Below are 24,375 nucleotides of genomic sequence, written 5' to 3'. Positions count from 1 at the left end.
TGTGTTAAATGAGTGCGATGTAGTAAATGTAATGCAAGCATTATTCACCCACATCTTTCTCAGCCAGCTCATAAGAATGCAAACTCATAGCCAACTCACACGTGCCAGCGCAGATAAGGCATCGACACGGAGCTGAAAATAAGGCAGCACCAAACACAGTCGTCTGTTTTCTCTGCTGTACCACACAGCAGCAGAGTATTGCCTTCCTCTACTCGGCTAATCACCATCATCAGAAAGCTGAGGCTCCATGCAGCCACAAACTCATTTCACTCTGGGCACTTTTCCGCTCTATTAATATTCAAGACACAGCACAAACACACTGATAGGACATCGGAGGAACGACACCACGAACCACACACGGGCTTTTGCCTTCTCCATCCAACATGCTCTCATTAACTGGCAGGCCCCAAAAACGTCTTATAAGTGACACAGCAAAACAGAAATGTATCTTTGCATAACAAATAAGCTGCTAAAAGTATAGAAGGGAAAGATGTAAGGAGCGCTGAGAGGACAGGGATGTAACTCGTATCACCTGGCAGCGTAAAGCCTCATTAAATTTAATGTAGCCTTTTAGTGGTCTGTTTAACCGATGACAAAAGGCCACATGTCACTCAGTGTTTGCACACGGATTCACAAAAGACACACTGAGAGCGTCAGTTAACAAATGTGTGAGTGTATTTGCATAAGACATGAAGACAGACATGTGTACGTTGCTTAATCCACCTAAAATGAGATATGAGCAGTGTCCAAATTCAGGAGCAGTCTCCTGTTAAGGTGAACTATAATTTCCTCCCCGAATCAGAGCACAGCTTCACTGCAAGTTTCCACTCTTATATACTCGCTAAGAACTACTTTGTACGACGGGTTGTTCGACCACGTCGGAAATAAAATGTGTTTATAGTTGTTCCAAACAGCAAAACTTGAAGACAGATTGAAAAGCTGGCTTTCATAGAGAGCAGAGCCGTGACATTGTTTAACTACGGGGATAACGGTGCACCGAAAACAACCTAGAACAGCAGCGAAGTGCGGATTGTAGCGAGCTACCACAAAAATGTCAATGGAAAGCTTTTACTTTTGATTCTGCGGCATACCAAAGTTAACTTTTAGCGGCGAATTGCAGCCAATCAGTGGACAGAGTCCTGCGACTCCTGTGACATGTTGACCGACGTTACAAAGAACGAATTCCCGCCTGAAACACATGAACACGCCTCCCGGCCGCAGTTTAAGAAGCGTCTCTCACTGTGCTGCGTATCGATTAATCCATGGCGCTGTCCGTGATGCTGAAGCAGCAGACGGATTTGTAATTGTGACTTTTTCTCTTCGAAACAAACAAACAAATCCGTCCCTCCTGTAGAATTGGGTCGATTTCTGGTTTTGCTGGTCCGGTCCGGAGTACGAGCTTAAACCGGTTTGATTTCATGCAATGTGTGTTTAACGTTAGCGAGTGTGCAGTCAATTGGGTATGAAGTTAGCAGTGGCGTTTATAGCTGTGAACGCAGCAGTGTGTGTCACAAACAAGGATTTTCTTTGGCCATGGTATGACATAATTCAATGTAGCAGTGACCAATGACGATCTAAACGGCAACACCTTTAAGAGTGAATTTGAACTGTTTGAATGCAACAAAAGGGGATTATGGTTTAGTCAAATTTGGGCAACGTTTCTCAGTAACTGCGTGGAGGACCTAATGGGGCAGCATTGCGGAGTCGTTCCGGCATATTCTGTCTTGAAATGTGGACAAGACTTGAATGAGGACATTGTGGGGGGCACTGAAATCGCAGTCAGTCATTGGTCCGTCAGTTTTTCCCCTGCTGACCTCGATGGAGGGATTTGCAGATTATGAAGAGCCTCTCTGAAACGCTGGCTGCCTAACCTCATTTCCATGCTGCTGTGGTCTTCTGTTAATCTGCCCAACAGCAGATTATGTTTGCTGTTCGGTCGGATAGGGTGGGATTGGTGCTGCTGCTGTGGGTTTTAGGCTCTCAGCAGCTGTTGGAGGGACATTGCGCGGTAATACAGCTCCAACATGCCAGAGAGACGTGGACGAAGTTGCTTCCTCCAATTGCTTTCTTTGAGTCGGAGCTATAGAATATGTAGTCTACTTTACGGTTTCTGTCCACTCCATCTCCTCTGTTTGAAATTCTTTCATTATCCATCATCGGCCGCAGAGCCTGTCTGTCGAGCTGCTGATGTCTTGATTCATGAAAGCCTACTCATTAAAGTTGAGATTGGTTTTCTAAAATCCTTACTAATAGATGTCTTCTGGCCAAAAAAGATGAACAAAACACCGTCCATGGCTTTGCTTTAGTTGCATTCAGGCCCACTGTACTGAGGTCGCAATGCTACCTGAGGCAAAAAAAGCATGTGCAAATACTAGCTGGCTGCCTGAATGTTGTCAGAATGGCATTTCATTTTTTAGAGGTACAGTGCCCAGGTAATATTGCTGTCACCCATGAATGATCACCTTAAAGTTGCTGGTGAAAGGAAGGAGAAAAGTAAGAGCTCTGCACAGTAATACAAGAGATTTTTCTTTTCTTTTTTTTACTTTACAATTTCATTTTCTTGCCTGCTGCCTGACACTCTCTCAGTATTTAGGCTTGAATGAAGCCCTGAGGGTGTGAAGTGGACACCTGCATCACACAGGTGATGATGCTGGTTTTCCTCCTGTGGCTATTTTATATACATTGTTCTGCTGTGCAACCACAAAACATATATATTTCTTTATTTTCTAATCAGTCTTTTGTGAACGCCTGCTTGTTCCACCAACCCTAGAACTCCGGCGGGCTGCTGATTCGCAGAAGACGTTTTAACGTCCTAAATTTGGGCCTATGAGAAGCAGAACATCCTCTCAGGTTGCAGACAAATTCTGCTGAATTTGATTTTAGGTTATAGATGGAGCACTGGCTAAAAGGCCAATAGTTCACAACAGCCCATTTCCATATCATCCATGCTATACAGGCGGGAAAAAGGAAAAGGCAAGGAGACAAGTATGGCCTCGAAATTTTGGAAATGGATTACCAATCTTCAAAATCTTTAAACGTTTTATGGTGAGAACTTAAAATAGGTTCATATTTGTCTTAGAACTACACACACCCATTGAAACAGTTTCTTTGCTTGTTGTACTCATTCCTCCTGTTCATATTTTCCATTAAGAGCCTTTGGCGTAGTGGAAGGGCTGGTATTACCAGCAGTGCAGGGTGTCTGATAAGAACAGAGCTGCCAATTCATTCTCCGAGGAGGACGAATCAGACCACCTTCGGTCAACACTTGCCTTTTCTGTTTCCTCTCCTCCTGCTGAGAGTCGACAGAAGCTCGGAGTGATAAAGGGAAAGCTGTTCTCTTTCTTTCTTTCCTGCTCTGTCAGATCACAGGCCGATCCACCTCGACCCCCGGAGACACAATTACCTGTCTGTCCTATTCCACCTCACCCTCTGCTCCTCCTCACCCTCCATCGTCCTGGCTCATCATCACACAGAAACATAAGCTACCAATCCTCGCTTTCTAAAAATACTGTAGCATACACTGACTGTTCCACGGTACCCACCACCAGCCTACACCTCCACCACCACGCCAGTTACACATCCAACAAGCTGTTGATCCAACTGTGAACCTAAGATGAATCATAGCATCTCATGCAAAGTGGTTTGCTGGCAAATGGTCATCTTTGGTTCTATAAGTTATTGTAAATTCGAAAATGCTACGCAGCGGTCATCATTCCCCAAAATGTGGACTTTCCCCTGATACTTTCCCATCTCTACGGCAAAGAAGTCCAACTAAAAGCAGGCATAGGAAATGAATTGTTTTCAGGTGAATACCATCCTGAAAGTGTGATCATTCAGAGGGGGGAGAACTAGTGGAAGCACAGAGGAAAACTAAATTAGCATTAGAATGTTAGTCAAAAAGAAATAAAAGTCGTCTGCTCCTCCTGCAGAAGTTGAGGATCTCCAGGCGGAGATGGAGGCACCGAGACCTCCCTGGAAGAGGAGCCCAGCGGGGCTGCCACGCAGCGTCTCATCTCCCGACAGGAGTCATTATCCGCAGCTCTGCTGCGACCAGAGATACCAGCAGAGGACTGGACAAAGGCCACGACAGATGGCTGCTTCTCTGCCTTCTGCAGGCGCAGAACTGTGCTTAATTCTTAGATGCTTGACACAGACACAAAATTGCTGGCAATTTGGAGACTTTCATGTTGTGTGTGAACAGTTTCGCCCCTCGCAGGATGTTTATTCTGCAGAAAAACATCCGAGTCGGTGTTTATCTCAACTGCCATCGATGCAAACAACGAGCCCTTGCCGTACCTACACCAGTCTGCTGCAAAAGAAAAGTATTAGATGTTTTCCAAGATTTACTTTAGTGTTTGTTTAGCAGCACAACATTTATATTGGTCTAACTCCTCACCACGCATTTTGAAGCAGTTAATCAATAATACCCTACACCCTACATGCCATACAAGAGATATACAGTAGACATCTCAGTCAACATTATGCACATGTACAGCAGTACATCATGCCATGTAAGTTAAAAATTGAAATTTAACAGGAGACACTGTGTGATGGATGTGTAAGGGGCTTCAGTGGTAATTTACAGCTGTGCTACCGCTGCCGTGATCACAGCTTCCACTGGCTTCCGTCCAAACCCATCTGAGCAAAGTGCTGTTCAAATAAGCTCCTTCTTATCGTGTCTGAGGGAGAGGGAAAAAGGGAAATACTGTACGGTGGCACACTAAGTGCCGAGTTGTGGTGCTGCCAGCTCAAAAAAGCAGCCTCCATCTCGTCCAAGCTGGACGCCAAAACCTCCTCTATCGTCCTTGTATCTAATGCAGAACATGGGGAACTGTCCTTCAGGTCAGTGTCGGGTCAAGGATTAAAGAAGCAATGTGACCTCCTGTAGCATCCTTGAGCACGATGAGTAATTCCTCCAGGGATGCCGTTCTTGTATCGCCGCCCTTATAGAGAGGTCAAGAGAAGCGAGGGGAACATGTCCCCATTGAGAGATAATGGTTTCCATCCACCTGTTCGTGTGTATTTTCAATATCAATGTCAAGTCAAGTAAAAGGAAAGAAGGGGGAAACCTCAAAACTGGAGCCACAAAGAGGGATCCGTCTTCCCGGATGGGTAGACATGCAACTGATTTTTTTTTACTAATTTATGACAATTTACAAGCTACACAATGCAGAAAATCATTGTCTTGGTTTACTGTGTCTGTAGGCTTTTGTACGGGAATTGAAAAGCGCTTGGCCACCCATTCTGTCGTTATATGAACTCCATTTTCCCAGATATTTCCCCTCATCTGCTCTGTGTTTCTGCGACAAGCAGCCAGGAGTGCGTTCACCCCTCCTCTCCGCTTCCCCCCCGGCTTCCTCTGTGGAAGCAGAACTCAGAGCCTCATCTCATCGCGTTGCTGCTGCTGGGTTTGGCTGCGCTCAGCGTGGGAGGCCGGGTGCCACCGAGGGGACGGAGGACAGATGTGGCTTACATAATGATCAGCAAAAAATCAGTTATCTCAGTGGCCCTAATCCTACTAGCATCCCTCCATACATCTCCCCACGGCGGACTCGTCCTGCTGCGCCAGGCTTTACTGTGCCGTGGCGAGCCAGAGAGGCCAGAGGGCCCGCTGCTCCTTCCCACCACTGGTTAGGAGGAGTGAATCAATGAGCTCAGCAGGGAGAGCTTTTACAGCTCCACTGGAAGGCAATTATCAACATTTCAGCGAAGGAGACAATCAGGCCACGGGATGATAGCTCGGGGTTCAACTGACGACAGTCCAATGTGAGAGCATTATGCGAAACAAAGCGGGGAGAGGCGAAGCTTTGAGAAGCGTCAGAAAGACCCCCATTCAGTGGCTGCTTCATAATAGAATAACACGCTGTAAATCTACCAACTCGTTTCAGCCCGCTGCCTCACATCAACGCCGGCTACAGAGACTAATGACAAGCACGAGTTCACCTGAGCGGCAAAGAGACCCGACAATGGGAGCAGAAATGACTCATCAGATTCAAGATTTATATATCAAAAGGAGTTGCATCCCTTAAAAGGTCCATTCATGTGCTCACACTTTCCTCTAGTGGTATCAAACTATGCACATTGTTTTCATTTGTCCAGGTTTTGCTTTCAGTCTGTTACATTTCTGCTAATACCCTGATTTGCTGGTGGTGGTTTGTTTTTGCCGCTAAAAAGATTGAAAGATTACATTTAAAAAAACTAAATAGTAATGACGTGTTTAGTCTACTGACAAGGTTAAACATTTCAAATGAATCCCTTATCATTGAATCTATAACAGACTTTTATCTCTTTTTCGCTCTTTAAACTACGTCACCACAATCCTGGCGCACTTTCTCGGAGCATTTACTGTTGCCGCGGATGGGTTTACATAACAGTTAATGGTGTGTTTCACACCAGCGCTAAAGGGTGCCGTGTGCGGCGGTACCGAATGCCGACAGCCGTGACAAAGCCTCAGTATTTAACACCCTGGGCCTCTCATTCCTAGCAATCTGCATTTGTATGTATTCTCAGATATGCGTTAGATTCCTTGGTCCGTGTTTCAAGACGGGTCGGGTGGGTTGCAGACATCTCTGCAGACCCCTGGCGCCTTTTACGTGGGTCGAGCCCCGCCCTGGGGACGCGACGCGGTTAGGACACACTAAGGACAGTCTGCCCCGGTGACGCGTTGGCCACGGGAAGCACCTTCGCCCCGAGCCTTTCCAAGCCGACCTCGAGCCGGTCGCGGCGCACCGGCTCGTATGCGGGACTCCCCAGCCTGCCGTGTGTCGCTCACACCCTCCAGCTGGCTGTTAACGAGGGTCTTTTGGCACAGAGAAGTACTCGTATCGGTACTCGGTATCGGCAAGTACCCAAATGTAAGTACTTGTACTTGTACTCGGTCTGAAAAAAAGTGGTATTGGTGCATCCCTACTGTTTATGCTGGATAACCCAAAGACATCGCTGTGGTTTTTATTGGAACAACTCTCTTCTATATAAAGTAGCTCTAATCTCTATGAAAACTTAACACCAGCTCATAGTTTTTGGAAAGTCATGCTCCTCTTTTTAATGTAATTCTTTTATGTTTTTTGAGCTGCACAAATCCCATTGACCTCCATTATATTGGGGTGGTACAGACGTTCCAGAGACTGATAAGGCTTGTGCACATAAATCTGACACTATCTGCATGGCTCGACCATTAGCAGTAAATTAAAAGAAAATGTTTGGGTTTTTCTGGTGATCTGGGAGAACTGGCACTTTAAGAAACACGGAGATTATTACAACTACAGGGCAGTCGCTGTACTCCAGAGCCTGCAAGAACAATTAACATTTTCCAAAGGTTGTACATCATCATCATCATCAACTCCAAAACATTTGGATTTCCCAAGAAGGGCATGACACCAAGCAGAGAGACAGTGTGCTCAGCTTCTCAGTAATAGTGTCAAACAGCAGCTCAAAAAAAGAAGCAAATGATAAAACTGTGTGCACAACCTCAACATTCACTGAGAGCTCTTCTTCGCCTTCTCAAACATTCACCACACCCACATTCAGTGCAAAGGTCTGAAAACACTCAATGACCCTCTTTGACCCTCTTCCCCGAAGGGAAAAAGACTTGAAATGAATGGGCTCCTTTCACTCTATTGAAATCTAATCTTTTCATTTATTTTTTTTCGCTGACTATTTTAGAAGTTTGAACTGCTTGCTAGTACAATTACAAACTTGTTGACATTGGCGACATATTGAGTCTCTTCAGTGGCAGCATGGTAGAATTTTTACAGCAGCTATAAGGATGGGAGTTATTTTTCTCTCGGCATGACGTGTTCATCAGGAGCTTAATTTACATGTCGGTCACACATCGGTCGTTGAAAGCAACTACTGCAAATCACATTTCCACAAGATGCCTATAAAGTCTCTACCGTCACCACAGTATCATACACAAACACTGTGAATGATTGTAATTTGGGAAAAGTAAATGTTTTAAAGGTGATGATATATTTGATTCAGAAACGGACATTGAGTTGAATCAGACTCAAACGAGTGTCACTTAAGAATTTACTGCAAGTAGCTTGTTATTTTGCCCACCATCTGTACTTCACATCAGTATTACAGTTGTTCTGAGTCGCTCTGGTTCATTTCTCGAACAATATTTACAGAACAGTTAAGTGCATTTCTCAGAACAATTTGTACAAACAGCAGCACACAATGGATTATCTGCAGAAAGCCTGTAACGTGCTCGAAACCCTTAGTTTATCTTTCAAAAGTAAATATTTATGGCAATTAAAATGTCAGTGTCATCATAATGACAAGAAAAGGACAACACAGCATACAATTAATATAATAGCCTACTGAGGGGCACTACAAACACATCCAATAAAAAAAGAAAAATACAAACATTAAAGATAAAATACTAATATGCCATGCTGCAGAGCTAGAAAAAGACAGGTTTATCCAGCCGGGTTATATGCAAATAAACACGTAGTAAACACACGGCTAATACAGCAGACGTTGTCACGTAATATTACATGAATGTCAGTATGATAATAATGCACTTCTCGTGCCTAGTCTGATAGTCTGTAGATATGTAGTCTATGGATAAGATATGTTTTAATAAAATACAGTTGTGCCGACAGAATACAGTAGAACACAGAAGCCAATAAATGGCTCTGTTTATATAAGGTGTGTCTGAGTCCACATTGCTCTGTATGAGTTCACTCATTTGAAACAATTTAATCTGACAACATCACAGAGAACAGCTGAAGTACTATGCATCGTAGCATTGATAGCATCTGAGGTTGAATATCTGGAGCTGGCAGCAGCAGGCATCTACCAGTTCAGTTTGAGTTTAATTCAACTGAAGAGGAAATAAATATGGAACAAAAGTTGCAAATTGTAAAAGTTGCTCATACAACACTAGATGTTGAATCATTTCGGTAACACAAAAGGTTATAGGACTATAGAAAAGAAAAGAAATTGTAAAAAAAGACCATCCAATGTGTCAGCAAACCAGCAGCTGAGTGACGGCGATGTTGACATTAAACTAGACGGTTCCTACGTTGCGTCAGCTACCACGTCCTTCTCTGAGCATTTATAGCTTGTTTCATTTACCTTCTCCTCACCCACACAGCTTGCCTTTTCACGCATGGTTTTACATCCCTAATCAATGCCAATAAAAACATTTTACAGGACGGTGGGGAGAAAAATTTCCCCTGATTATGATCCAAGATGAGGACATGCGTGTGTATGAAATGATCAAAGCCCTATAAATGCTAACAGTGACATCACCTGCTGTTGCCGCGAGGAGCTCAGTAAGGAAGGCCACGGTCTAGCGGAGCAAAAAATTCAGCAATTTCTTCCGGCGACAGCACGTCAATCTTCAAACAGCTGTTCGGAAGTAATGGCGTGTTTGCAGTCTGATTGCCAAAAAGTGCTTTAAGAGTAGAAAACGAGACCGACTGCCTCGGTTCAAACCCTTCCTCAGAAGCTCTCTGAACTATAGGAAACATCTATAGCGCCATGATCGGTCAAAATGAAACCAAGTTGTCACACTTCACAGGGAAGCGAGGCGGCAGTAGCCTAATGGCGAGAAGGGAAAAAAAAAAGGTTTAATTCTGGAAACTTGGTAGTTTGAAAATCCCAACTGTGGGAATGTGGGTGAGGGAAGTTAAAGGAAGCTTACACTACGGCAGTAACAGCTGCTGAGGTACTGCTGGACAGAGAGCTTGAACCCTCCATCACCACCTTTAGAATCATATGCATACACAAAGAAGAAGGAATGACGGTTGTTGTGGGTAATCAACACTGAAGCACCTGCTGCAGCTTGAGCGGTTTCTCTTTTTTTTCCTCCAATGTTGATGATACTGCTTCATTAATTGTTTTATTGCTACCAATCTAGCGCTGTTAAACCTAAAATTCATCCTTTACTAAATGCATTAAGTGGTCTAACCGACTTAGTGCTCCTGTGTTGGGCCTAACGGTGTATCATCAACTACTTTCCTTCATTGATTAACGTGGTTGGGACATTGTAGCGGGGCTCAAAACACTTTGACCACATGCTTTAATTCTGTATGTTCTACGATCAACTGTGGTCGCATGTGCAAGGATAAACACTATAAAAGCATTAGTTATTACTTTGGCATGGTCTGAAATAGGGATGCTCATTTTGAAAAAAATTCTTAACCGATAACTGACCCTCGTTAACCGATTATTAACTCTTAACCGATGATTTGTGCCTTGCACCAGCTGCAGTGTATGAGCACAACTGACAACTGAGTCACCAGTTCACCCGTCTGGGAGCGTTAACTTAGCAGCTACGATGCTGCGTGTAGTGTCACGGAAATGCAGCCACTTTCCCAGTAAAAGTTGTCATTTGCAGCATTGTAGAATGATAGGAAGACTTTCATGCACCTTTTAATGCAGATTTAATAAAAAAGGATTTAATAAATTACAAAATGGTTCAAACTAGTCGTGTAACGGTTATCCAGAATGTACTGTAATCCTTGCATCTGATAAAGGATCTCTTGTTTACGCTGACATTTCTGATTCGAAGCAGAGAATAACCACGTTACCGTAGAGCATGTGAACACACCACAGTGTTTAGAGGTTGTTAATAGACACAGCTGAGTGAGACTAGCAGCAACCTGCCTCCGTTTGAATGCTTCATCTGCTATGGACACTCCAAACTGTTCCTCCTTTCACCCATGAAGCTTTGCTGATTTCACTATCATGACTGCGGTTTGCCTTATCACCGGATCGCTGCTGCCGTGCAGCCAGGCAGGCGATGTGGAAAAGATACTGCTTTGTCTTCTGCACACACACACACACACACACACACACACACATACACACATACATACACACACACACATACACACACACACACACAGAGCTTTTATCTCATATGCACAAAGCTCACAGCAGACTGCCTTTAAATGCCGCGGACTCCAAGAGTACGAGCTACAGAAAGACACACACTTCACGCATCAAAGCATACCGCTGGAAGCAGAAAAACAGAATTATCTCTCTAGAAAAACTACACTGGTGCTTCTCCCTCCAGAAAGATAAATCCATCAATAGATCAGGTACTGTGGTCAAGTACACACAGCGAGGAACAAGGAAACACATTCTCCGAGCCAACAATAACATAACTGAACACAACAGCCAACAGTCGATGACATGTTCTCAATAATAACACTTCATCAGGAACATTTTATAGTACAATAAAAGCAGTTAACAGTATAGGTGACCTTTAATACCTACTTCATCAAGATAACCAGCGGCCGATAATAAGGAGTACAAGGGTCAGTGTTCAAATCTACAACGTGAGGAGTTGTTTAGTGAGCACAAGATACAGAGGAGGAATCTGCGTGAAACATTGGAGCTCAATTCAACTCATTTACCCTGTACCTACTTTGTTCTAGAGATCATTTTCCAGGGCTCTTCCAGGACATTTTCAGTGATGATCTAGCTGGTATGACAGACATGAATCGTGCCATACTAGGGCTGTGTATCAGCAATAATCTGGTGCTATGATACGTATCATGATACAGGGGTAACGATTCAATATATTACAATACATTACGACATGGTTTTTGCCCCAAACTGCATGTGATTATCATAAAGTGGGCATGTCTGTAAAGGGGAGACTCGTAGGTACCCATAGAACCCATTTTCATTCACATATCTTGAGGTCAGCCTTTAAAAAAATTGCCATGTCAGGTTTTCCTCACCAAAATTGAACCTAACTTTGGAGCGTTATTTAGCCTTCTTCGCATTTAGTGTGACATGGTTGGTACCAATGGATTCCTTCGTTTTTTTCAGTCTCATATGATGCCAGTATCTTCACTCTAGCTCAGTGATTTTGAATAATTACGTTGGGGGACTCCAAAAAGACAGATTTTTTTAAAAGAATGGTCAAAATCTTCGCAGCAAAGGTCGAGATATCTTAACTTTTAGTTCTGCGTTTGCAGGACTTTATAAAGCTAGTGCAAAGACTGCATGTTTCAGATTTTATGCAAACACAGATTTAATCTGGAGCGCAGAAATGTTCGTATGTGACCCGAGCTTAGTGTGACTGTGAAGCAGATATATATGCTGAAAACAGGCCTACTCAGGGATGCATCTTATTCTCTATGAGGCTCATCCCTGTGAAGCACAGAGCTGGCCTTAAATTGGCATCCTGGGATTAGTTTAATCATCCGAGCATAAAAAAAGAAGCGTCTCCATAACCCACGTGGCTGTAATTAAAAGCCTGACTCCTCGCTCCGTATCCACAGGCTGTCTGCTGCACCTGTCCCTCATTTGGCTCCTCGCGTTGATCTGGGGCAGCAGATCCCTGACAGGCATACAGAGCAGCTCCTGCACGCGCTCAGTCTGTGCCGCAGCCAGCAGCGAGTCAACGTCCGCCTTGTGTGAGGAACCTGGGGAGGAAACGCTCTCCAACAAAGTCAGCCTGTGAACAAACACCTCTTTTTACCCGCTCACTCTGCCTTTTTTTTCTCCTGAGGTGTTTCATCCCTTCCTCCCCTCCTCCCTTTTCTCTCTCTCGGCTCGGAGTGATAAAGTGCAACGACTTAAGTCTGCAGCGAGTAACTCCACTTGTCTTTGCAAATGACTTTCATCCCTCAGTGTCCCTCGTTTCCAGAGGCTTAACACGTTAAAGATAAAATCTCATTTCCCAGTCTAGCAGCAGAGCTAGCCCACGGCTCAGTGAGACTGCATCAGGTACTGACGTAGCAGCTTGTCCCCTGATCACAAAACCCCGGAGCCGTCTCTCTCCAAATGATCTCATCTCATTTTGCACTACTCGTACATACCAGAGCATTTATATCATTATATAGTTAAGCAATAAACCCTGTTATTCATTGGAATGGGATGGACTCATAAGCATCACATTACTATGTGTTTGAGTAGGTGTGTAGACACCGTAACATATTACTATATTAGAAACATGCCATAATATTTAGCATTACATTCATTTCTTCCTGCCTGATCATATTTCTAAGAGAAAATGTTCTAATGTAATATATAGAGCTACTTATAATTCTAATCATTATCAAAATACTGCCTTCATTTTTCTTCCAAATAAGTTTGGCTAACTTGGGGGTCTACATTGTTATCATTACCAAAACAAAACAAACTACTACAGCCAAACCAAGCAACAACATACAAGCTGTAATAAACCAGAATTATCCTGTAAAAAAAAAAAACATGACTTCAGGATTACAAGCAAATATTTTGACAGCTTGTTGTGTCACGATCACAGAATAAATGTTTAAAGGTCCCATATCGTTCTTATTTTCAGGTTCATACTTGTATTTTGTGTTTCTACTAGAACATGTTTACATGCTGTAATGTTAAAAAAAACACTTTATTTTCCTCATAATGTCTGCTTGAATATACCTGTATTCACCCTCTGTCTGAAACGCTCCGTTTTAGTACATTTCAATGGAATTGCAACGGAATTGCGTTGCTATGCAACAGTTTGGGTCCATGTTTACTTCCTGTCAGCTGATGTTATTTACATACACTGCAACAGGAAATGAACTGGGACACATTTAGAATGTTTATGTTTAAAACCGTGTAATGGTCTAAATATTGTATATTTGTGACATCACAAATGGACAGAAATCCTAGGGGCTTGTTTCAAACGCGCAATTTTCTGAATACGGACTGTGTGTATTTCTCCGTATATTGAGCGTTTTGATAGTTTAACAGTATTTATATAGCACTTAAACCTGTTTTATAATATAACAGACATGAAAATCACACTTTTTACAATATGGGGCCTTTAAGTCTGATTACTGGATTATTGGGGGTGTCAAGAAAGCAAGCTTGTAGTGTCAAAACCATGAAGGGGACATATCATTTAATAACTCATGTTTTCAGTTATAGTGCACATACAGGTAGTGCCTACCAGCTAGAGGTCGACTGATAGTGGATTTTTAAAAGCCGATATAATAACGATAGTTTGGATCCGATAGCCGATTAATCGGCCAATATCTTCTTTACTTCTGCAGCAGCCTCGGCTACTTTTGCATACTCCATTTTTTTGTCACTCCAAATCTAATAATTCATAAGAGAATATCCTGAAGTGTGATTTGGTGGATTACATCATTGTAAAAGTTTCTATTTATTTGCAATGGGCGATGCGCTGTTCTGTGCTTTACGGTATGACTGGCCAGATTTACTTCTGTTGCGTGTCTCCTACATTGTTAAATACCACTCTTGCAAACCATTAATGTTGGTGCATATTCCTGGAGTTAGGAGGATCCCTAAAGTGTGCACTTTCATTTCATGAATGGACGGTTACGTGGCTGGATTAATTGGTACAGTAAGCAAGTTAAAGTAACAGGGAATGATTTATTTTCCTGCCTGTCTTGTATCGCAGACTTAAGAGCTGATAGTGTTGTGTTATATATTCGAGATAACTTGTTTTTTCTGCCCCTCTACCTTGACTTTGTGAATGGATCCTCCATGCAAAACGGTGACGTAAGTCCCTGCGTGACTGTTGCCGTCTGTGCAGCCATCGGCCGCTATCAGAGCCAATTCCACCGATAACAATAGTTTGTAAAATTGGCGTACCTCTACTAGCAACCCACAACTGCTTTAGATCAGAAAACATGTGATTCAACAAGCCATTCAGATTTGGCTCCACTTATATGTCACATGCAGGCTCATTAGAATATATCGCCCACAGCTTAAAACGGAGTGTTTCAGACAGAGGGTGAATACAGGTATATCCAGACAGACAGTAGGAGACAAATAAGGTGTTTTGTGAACAGTAAAGCATGTAAACATGTTCTAGTAGAAACCCCAAATTCAAGTATGAACCTGAACATGAGCATGATATTCACCATGCCCTGTCTGGCCTCATATCTTCTCTAACACTCTGACTCACATATATTGAGACATCATCCTTGCAGTGATGAGACTATTTTTTACCAAAACGCAACAGCACTGTGTGCTGCATAACAAACTCTAATGAACTCTCACAACTGTTATCATAAACCATGTTAAATTGTCTTAATCCTGCTCTCAAAGCCTCTCTAATTACTCTTAACCACACAGGATTCATTGAGTTGATGCCGTTTTCTTAATTGCAGACTGAGCCCCCCCCCACTCACTCACTTGTGGAAAATTCACTGCAGACATACATAAACTATTCCCGATTCCAAAAATGTGCCTTTAGGAAGCTCAGTTTTTCTTCAAATCCTCGTGTGGTGCAATCCGCAAGAGCGATTTTTTAGCGAAAGGCAGCCTAAATCCACTCAATTTTGTCTCTGTGCACTTTGGACTCGCGCTTCCTGTAGGTGCAGCCTGGAGGTTCCCGAGCGTTCTCAAATCACTGCCTGCTATTGGCATGAAACATCGTTCCCCTCTCTCCCACATGATGTCAATAGAGCAGAGAGGAGAGATTTTTTTTCCACGGAACCACAGGCTAAACTCTTATTCATCTTTAATGTTCATCAGAATAGCAACAGAGAGGAAACAGACAGGCAGCTGGAGGTCGAACAGGTCGACACTGCCGGGGCGTCAGAATCTGGGACATTTAGATGACTTTAGAGGTCTGGTTTGGCCCACTTCCTGGGATTTAGTGTTTGTGATGAGAAACATTTCAACTCTTTCTTCCAAAGATTTAATGGCAGAGTAAACTGTTTCAGGAGAAACTATTAATTCACTGAGTTACGGTACATTATTTATCAAGTGGCTGCATAATAAACACATTATATCAAGAGGAAGAGTTACAGGCTTTTCCTTCCAATATGTTGCTATAAAAATACTAGATTTTCTTATGTCTCAGCAGCCTACTTTTAGCCAACATGTGCTCCTCAAAAAGGGTTTGAATAGATAAAAAATCAATGAATAAAGCATCAAGGGTCTGCTTATTTTTCCTCAAAAGGACAAATGTCAGACTTCCAATGTTTTTTTTCAGGCCCGTGGGAGCCCGAGAGGACAGAGGGGTCAAACAAATATCTGATTTGCATCGTGACTGTGGGGTAGGAATACATCACAAGCGGACAGCCTGGGAATTCAAAATCAGACCGCAGCACTGGGGGTATTTATTCAGAAAACCAGTTTGTTCCAGAGTGATAATTTGTTAGGAAAGCTGCGGTTCAACAGTCTGTGACTTCTGAGGCAGAAATGAGAAATTAAAAAGATGTTCTTCCAATATTTTTCAGCGGGGATTTCACCTTGTCCTCACATGTTCTACATAGATGTCCTTGTTTACTTTGAGCTCTGCTCATTAATAAGACCAGACTAGTCGCTGGCCGACCTTCTACCGGCTCTAAAAGCAGTATATGGAAGTGTGCGTGTGAGTCAGGGAGTGTACAGTACATGTGTCAGAGGGGAAAAGCACAAGGTCCTGCCGTGATGAATGAACAGTAATCCGGGCCTACAGTGTGTGGCTCATAAATGTAGCCTCCAGTGTACGGACGCCTGTAGGATTCTCATTTCTCAGTGACAGGGGCCGTGAATCTCAGCCAACTTTCCTTTCAAGAGCACACTTTATCTTCTGGACTTTTATCAGAGCTGATTGCATCCAGTTAGCGAGAGGAAAATCCACCGACAAGTTGCCCCAAAAACGGAAGCTGACCCATATATATGCAGAAATACAATACATTGTATGTATCTGAATTTAAGCCAATTTTGGGCCCAACTCACCTTGAACAGCTCAGTCTGGGTTGGGCTCTACTATGTATCTTACCCTGCGGCTCCTTAGCAATTAACCTACTGATTATTTGTCATATAGTTGACACATCTGTCTGTCAAAAATAATGACAGACACCTATCATGTTATTAAAGCACAAAGTTATGTCTGTTTCATGTGACCGTAACATGAATACATTTGCAATCTGTAAGTGCCTGTCAGAGAGAACAGCAGCACATCCTCACATCTGAGATGCCTTACATCAAAAGATTAATTATTGATTCATTTTCTCAGTCGATTGATCAATCAATACTTTATGCAAGTTGCGTCCGCAGCTGCTTCAAAGCAAAAGACAGAATTGGTTACCTTGACTGGAAGGCTTTAGGAAGAAGTGAGTTAAGGCCCTGACACACCAAGCCGGCGGTCGGACAGTTCAGGGCCGTCAGTGAGCGTCTGTCGGCCTAGTTTGTGCGGTGTGTCCTGCACTGTCGGCTCTAGACTGTCCGTGTGCAAGTTTTTTCGGCCGTATCAAAAATCAGGTTTTAACTGAATTTCATTAAATCCTGCCCTGTTTGGTTGTAGAGCAGTGGTTCCCAAAGTTACAGTAAAAGAAAGTCACATCTCAGTGTGACATAGTCTAAGACAACCAGAGGAAGTAAAATGTAAGCCAACTACTGTAGTAGTTCAATATCTATCTGCAAAATTTGGACAGCAACATAGCCTGCTGACTTCTGCCAAATCACAACACTAGGCACACCCATCACGGTGGAGCATTTAAAAAAATATTTCAGACACCCCCGCCTGTTTAAATAACACTGAATGAGGAAAATGTATGCTTTAGGAAGTTAGCATGAATGCATTTTGCAGTCTGCCAGTCTTTAGTCAGCAGGACATGCATTGATCTCAGCCAATGCAGTCACTGTGTCCAGTCAGCAGGCAGCTGGTCGAACTATGTGGCCTCTTTTTTAATTCTCCCCGCTGCTCTCATCTTCTCTAACCTCCACTTAACCTGAGCCGCTGGAGCAGACAAGAGGAAGCCGAGCCACCTCTGCTTCAACAGGCGTCCTTAATAATAGGAGACGGCAAATGTGCAAATTACCTTTCTGTCACTGTCACGGTGGGGAAGCTCAAGAGGCGGCGCGTGTTTGCTGGAGCAGTATGAAATACTCGTTCAGGCACCGTATGCACGGGCACATGATTACAGCTTACTCTGCTACTACCACATCACTGTATTAGATACACTTGTTAGCACAGGTCAACCCCCTCAGAGTGAGACACTCTGATGTTGTGCTTTGGTCAGGATTCTAACTGCATGTCTACATCGGAGGAGGGCCTTTTGTTCAATCAGAGAGTTGTGGAAACTAAAGCTGTAGTGACGAGTCATGAAAATACACAAGGAGCAGACAGCGGTTGTCAGAAAGCAGGCGCATATGATGTTAGAAAGCTCTAATGTGCAAGGTTCCCCATGGCCTCCTTGCATGAAATAAAGACTGTCAGAAGAAATATAATGTTAATCTTCAGGGGGAAAGTGCAGAAGCCGTATATCACACAGCGAAGGCCAATTATTACACAGAAATAATAATGGGTGTTGGACAGGTGAGTAGTTATTGCCAATTAGGGATGCGCCGATCCGACTTGTTCAGTCCCGATAGCGGAAGGAAGTTACAGCTTTTATTGTTGTAGTAAGAGTAACGTCATATCCGTTCCGTATCCTTCAACCAAAACAAACAGCAGCCGGCCGCAGCGAACCGAAACGACAAAGCAGACAACGTCGGAGGGTCTCCGTGGATACGACCTGCACCCTCACATTTAAAATCCAAAGTGGTAATCACTACATATCCAGTAAAGAATGGAAACACTTTGTATTTCACACATTTACAGGAAAAGAAGAGCTAGACATCACGGCTAAAGATGCACGCTAACTCTGTCATGTACAGGAAACGTTATCGTATCGCGGTAACGTGCGGTCGAGCCAGCCGTCACTCTCATCTCCGTGGTCATATGGGCCGACGCTACAACTGTAGAGCACCCAGATACTGACATTTATGTTAAATACATTCGAACATTCAAATGGATGTATAAAGAGAACGGAGCGGAAGTATACACATGTGGCTACATCTGGTTTTCAAAATGTTAAAAAAGGAACTGGAAATAAGATTGACTGGATTATACTGTAATAACCAGAGGTATAAAACATGACATGTCTCTAAAAAGACCACTAATTTGTGAGGGAAATGTCTTTATTCTTTGATTTTTGGGTTGCTGGAAAAAGTGTAATAAATAATGCCTGATGATGACTGAATCGCAATACTTAAAAATCACAATTCATATCGACTCGGCACCCAAATATTGCAACATAGAATGTAATTCAATAGATCTGCCCCATTGTCACCGATCCGATCCAGCTGTTTGAGTGGCCTGATACCCAATCCGGTATCGGTACCGGTGCATTCCTGTTGCCATTGTCCAGAATTGAGACACACCTGTTAAACCAGTTTTAAATGTTCCTGTATTGTATGTTCCCTTTTAAAGGCTCCTCCATTATTAAAGAAAGTTGGCCCCATTTCTTTCAAAAACATCCGCCCGTTTGTCTCTTATCAAACCGCTCTGGAGGTTGACAGCTGTTATCACGCAGCTAATATGTAACAGGCTTTTCCCCGGCCTTGTAGATGTCCTTTAATCCTCATTCATAACATCTCTTGTCACTTAAGATATCAAATCCAAACTTGAGCTGAGAAAAAAAGTAATCCTCGGGGACGATCTGTGCCGAATAAGCTGGTTTTATCGTTCCAACAATTCAGCCTGCAAATTGGCTTCAGCTGCTGATAACAACAAGAGACTTGGTAAAACATCACTGTGGACTTTTGGCGGGGATTTGTCAACATTTACAGACTAAACGATGAATTGATAATGACAATTACTGTTTACAGAGCTCTATGTGATACATTATTCTGCTTGAAGAGATGCACGTAACAGGCATTTTAAGACAACACTGAACTCTGCCTTCACTTGGTCCTTCCAGTCACGCAGGTTTGCTGGATTTGGACAAACACCCCCACCCTCCACACTAACACACACACATGCCATCAGTGAAAGCCTTCCATTCAGCAGATTTGCCTCATTTGAATTAGAGGAGCTACTATTGTCTGCCAAATAGGGTCTGTTCTGGTGAGGGTTTTTCGAATTTTATGTGGACCAACAAAACCACCCACCCGGCTCCAGCTTGTGCCTCTCCCATTTATTCATCTTTTACTTTTAAGACTTTCACATTGATGATTCAATTCAAGCCACAGCTCCTGTTTCCCTAAAAAAATAATGACACCTTGAAAACTACCCCGATCATATGAAGTTATTCCTAAATCCTTTAAGACTCCTCTATCCTGCTGATACAGAAATCCTGCTGGTCTCCTGTTCAGACAAATTGATTTTAAACCTCTTTTACAAAGTGCAACTTAACCACTTCAACCAAAGAAAGATGGCAACAGGAAATTGCATATCTCCTTTCTTGTTGTGTATGACACAAGGAAAAATATGAATTGAGCCTACATTATTAGATATGAATATATAAAATAAGAGAAAATAACATTATGTAAATCAGTGATTCTCAAAGGGGTCCTTGGCATTCCGTCAGCGGTCCGAAAAATAATTTGCTATAAGTTATAAAATTGTGCTATATCATTAAAAAGTACATATCTACAGATGGGGACCATTTCCGCCAATAAAACAAAATATTGTGTTGATTATTCCCTCCCACGTTAGCTATGGGCCAGTCGAAAGTCTGATAGGATTGTGACACATCACATCAATCTGTCCTGAATCAGGCACTTCACTCAGGGCGTAACAAAATGTTCCTGCTGCTGCTTAGCTCGACTTTTTAGCCAGCCAGCTAGCTGGGGAGCATGGAGAACTATCTGAGTGACGCTAAGCCCAAACTAGCTAAATTAAGAAAATCTGATGACATTTATATTGAGAACAGCAACGGGAGTCCAAAAGGCGTCCCGTGTCTTCAGGTGCTGGCGAACAAAGCCATGAAGCCGGCCAAGTTAAAGCGCCATCTGATTACAAAGCACCCGAAATATCAGCACAAAGCAAAGTGGTATTAAAGCTGCAGAGGATGGAAATGGAGCAAATATGATAAAAAAATAAGTTATTTTTATGTCACTATATCGTGACAGTAGTGCATGAGAAAGGTAATCTGAAAAAAATCATGTGCCTCTGTGTCCTCCGGTGCTCCTAATGACATCTACAAGAGTTCACCAACCGGAGGAAAACAACCAATCAGAGCCGAGCTGGAGCCTTGCCGTCTCTGAGCAGCTGTCAATCACTCGCGAACTCCAATCAAACGCCGCTCCTCCGAGCCGCTCAGCTTTTAAATTAATTATTAACATTTCTTTTAACCATTTTAACCGATAGCGTTAATCGGTTAAAATGCCGGTTAACGGTTAGATGGTTAATTATGAACATCCCTAGTACAAATGGTAGTAAGCATTATGCTTCATCGGTGTTACGATCATGACGGGGTCTTTGGGAAAGTTTTCTCTCCTGTAAGGGGGGTCCCTGATATAGATAAATGAACCTGAAACTAAAACTTGTAGTATCAGATGTATCCTACAAGATGAGCAAAAAAATACAATGCTTTGGCTGCCAATTCAGTTTAGTTGAAGGAATTAAAGTTACAACTTGTGACACTATTTTATGTTGTATTATACTGTTTGTGGTGCAGCAGTTTTTGTTCTGTAGTCTTTTAAGGATTGTTGATAATGTCTTCAAAACAAATTGACTTCCATGTGGGCTAGTTGTAAACAGTGGAGATAGCACACAGGTGGGCGGTTTCCTGTTAGCTGATATGTTGTAAACTCAAAAAAGGAGATACAATGTAGCTCTGACAAAAAAACACCCTGCTATTCAATCTGAGCCAATGACCATGACCTTTTGTAGCACCTTTCTCAGTGTGCTACTGACTCCTGTCAACCTGTGCAGTTATGACTTTATTCTTTTAATATTACGACTTTTTTTCTTGTAAAGTTATGACTTTATTCTCGTTATATTATGACTTTTTTCTCGTAAAGTTATGACTTTATTCTCGTAATATTACGACTTTTTTTCTCAAAAAATTATGACTTTATTCTCGTAATATTACGACTTTTTTTCTCGTAAAGTTATGACTTCATTCTCGTAATATTACGACTTTTTTCTTGTAAAGTTATGACTTTATTCAGGTAATATTATGACTTTTTTCTCGTAAAGTTATGACTTTATTCTCGTAATATTATGACTTTTTTTCTCGTAAAGTTATGACTTTATTCTCGTAATATTCAAATTTTTTTCTCGTAAAGTTATGACTTTATTCTCGTAATATTACGACTTTTTTCTCGTAAAGTTATAATTTTATTCTTGTAATATTACAACTTTTTTTCTCGTAAAGTTATGACTTTATTCTCGTAATATTACGACTTTTTTTCTCGACCTCAACCTCTTTTATAGCACTTTTGTCAGAGTGCTGCTGACTCCTGTCAACCTGTGAACGCAGCACCCCTTCAAGGCTGCAACATTGTAACAACTTCCTGAAGTCCATGTTGTGTTATTTGGAGTGTTGTGTGTTACATTGTAACAACTTCCTGAAGTCGATGGAATGTTGTGTGTTACATTGTAACTTTACTGTGACGCCCAGCAGCTCCTGGTAGCTACGTGGCTCTCTCTCTCTGTCCATTCACCACTGTGTGTAACTACTGACCTGCTGCACACAGCTAAACAAGAAGAAGGTCCATTTTGTAAATCACATCACACACACACACACACACACACACACACACACACAGTATGGGAATGTAAATGTTGGTGGAAGCACACAGAACAGAAGCAGAAAGGAAGTACGCAGCGTTTTAGTCTCTGCTTCCTCTGCAGAGAGCAACATTGTTGACAGATATCTCCTCCGTTATTACAGCCCCACTGAGCCCCACTGAGCCCCACTGAGCCACCCACCACGGCCGAGCTCTCCTACCTGTACGAGAGGGATGCCGCCCGGAGGTCCAGCGTCCACAGCGTCGGGCGAGTTGTCGAAGACTCGGTCCCGGTACAGAGACCACAGCCCGACGTTAGGGAGGAAGAGGAGAGCCGCTATGAGCAGCCCGGCGAACTGCAGCAGCCTCTTCTCCTTCCGCCTCATCTCAAGCCCTGTGAAGTGAAGCAGCAGCAGCAGCAGGCGGTGAAACTCCCTGAACGAACCCCCTGCTTTACCCAGAGGAGACAACTTTCACTCTGACTGACTGACTGGAGGACGGACCGTAGGACGGAGGGACGCCGGCGCTGTGACGCTCCACCTCGGCTGCTGCGAGCTCCGCCGCTAGGTGGAGCGAATCACTGCTGCACTCCAGACAGAGAGGAGGAGGAAGAAGAGGAGGATGAGGGGGGGGGGAACTGAAGATTTATTTATTCTTTTTTTTTCTTTTTTTAAAGGAATATGTCTCTTTATATGTATTGAGTTTCCTATGTGTAATCACAGCCAGTCGATTGCACAATAAAATGGAAAACAAGTGAATCATCATAAAAAAAGTTCTATGACCAGCTGACTAGTTGTGCTGCCTTCAAATGCACCTCGGAAATAAGACCACCTGTATACCTAGTACATCCGCCCTGGAAAAATGGCAAACCATTGCAGTTAAGCGTGATATAGCATAACATTAAATCACTTGTAGACATTGTCTTATGAATATATATTGGCACTTCCTTCAGGGAACTGAGATTATCATAAACACATAAGGTTAAAAACCTTCAACTCCAGCTGTCAGATCTTATTGGATGGACTTTTCCTGTCAGTGTAAACCAAATATGTTCACAAGTTTGACAATCTTAATTTCCATTTAGGATAGATAGGGCACATCCCATTTTTTTTACAAACATGTAATAGCACTGTATTCAATGAGTACATGTGCATTAATGTCACTTCCTCATGTCATACACCCCGTCCTCACCAACACTGAATGGCCAAACTTATGTAGTTTGTGTAGTATGGAGATTTGAAGTTAGGAACTTTGTGGTTCTGTCAGTTTGTAAATATATATTCAGCTACATAAACACTATAAATAATGGACATTGAACATGACATTTTATTTAACTTTTGTTTTTTTGTTCGGGAAGTTTAGGGATTCGATTAGTCAACTTTTGCTTGTTGTTTCGGGAATGGCTCAGCTTTGAAACTTTTAATAAACTGTTGTCTGTGAAGTTTGATATTCTGAGCCTTTCTTGGATGTGGGAAGAGTGGGGAGTCACATCATTATTATAACTCAGGTGTAATTCATACTGTGCAATATTGTCAGGTGGAATTTCATTTCATTCTCACTGTGCAATATCATTTTCCACTTGTGCAATTTTGTTAATAGTCTGTTTATTGTCAATACTGTGTATACTGCTCCTATGTGGTCTGTGAACAGATTTGTAAAATCTATATTTCATTCAGAAAAGCATATTGTTCTTGATCAGTTAACTCACCTGCTTGAAAAGTGTTGCTTCATGGTGCGTGTCTTCTCTTTAACCTTCTGCTGTCTTTAAAAATCTTCTGCCTGAGTTCTTTCTCAATCTGTTTGTGCAGACGACGGCTCTTTAACATTTCAGCAGCGTTAGTGAAATGCACAAAGGCAGATGCTGACTGTGTTGTGTTTGCCACTCAGCGGGGAGTCACCGTGGTGACTTCTGCATTTAGTCACGTCCCCGTAAAAACGCTCCATATACAGCTGCACTGCACAAAATCTGTT

General features: G+C 42.6%; 1 protein-coding gene across 3 annotated transcripts in view; it reads right to left on the bottom strand.

Moving 5' to 3' along the window:
- LOC141753091 (polypeptide N-acetylgalactosaminyltransferase 10-like) overlaps window positions 1-22,968 on the bottom strand; it is an 89,812-nt gene extending 66,844 nt beyond the window's left edge. For all 3 annotated transcript variants that reach the window (XM_074611436.1, XM_074611435.1, XM_074611437.1), the window contains exon 1: window positions 22,626-22,968. In XM_074611436.1, coding sequence (XP_074467537.1) covers window positions 22,626-22,790 — 165 coding nt within the window. In that variant the 5' untranslated portion in view covers window positions 22,791-22,968. The remainder of the gene's footprint in view (window positions 1-22,625) is intronic.
- Between the last annotated feature and the right edge of the window lie 1,407 nt (window positions 22,969-24,375).

The sequence above is a fragment of the Sebastes fasciatus genome, chromosome 16, assembly GCF_043250625.1.
Source record: "Sebastes fasciatus isolate fSebFas1 chromosome 16, fSebFas1.pri, whole genome shotgun sequence".
In the NCBI taxonomy this organism is placed as follows: Eukaryota; Metazoa; Chordata; class Actinopteri; order Perciformes; family Sebastidae; genus Sebastes; species Sebastes fasciatus.
The sequence above is the reverse complement of the archived record's forward strand: the minus strand, read 5'-3'. Positions and strand labels throughout refer to the sequence as shown.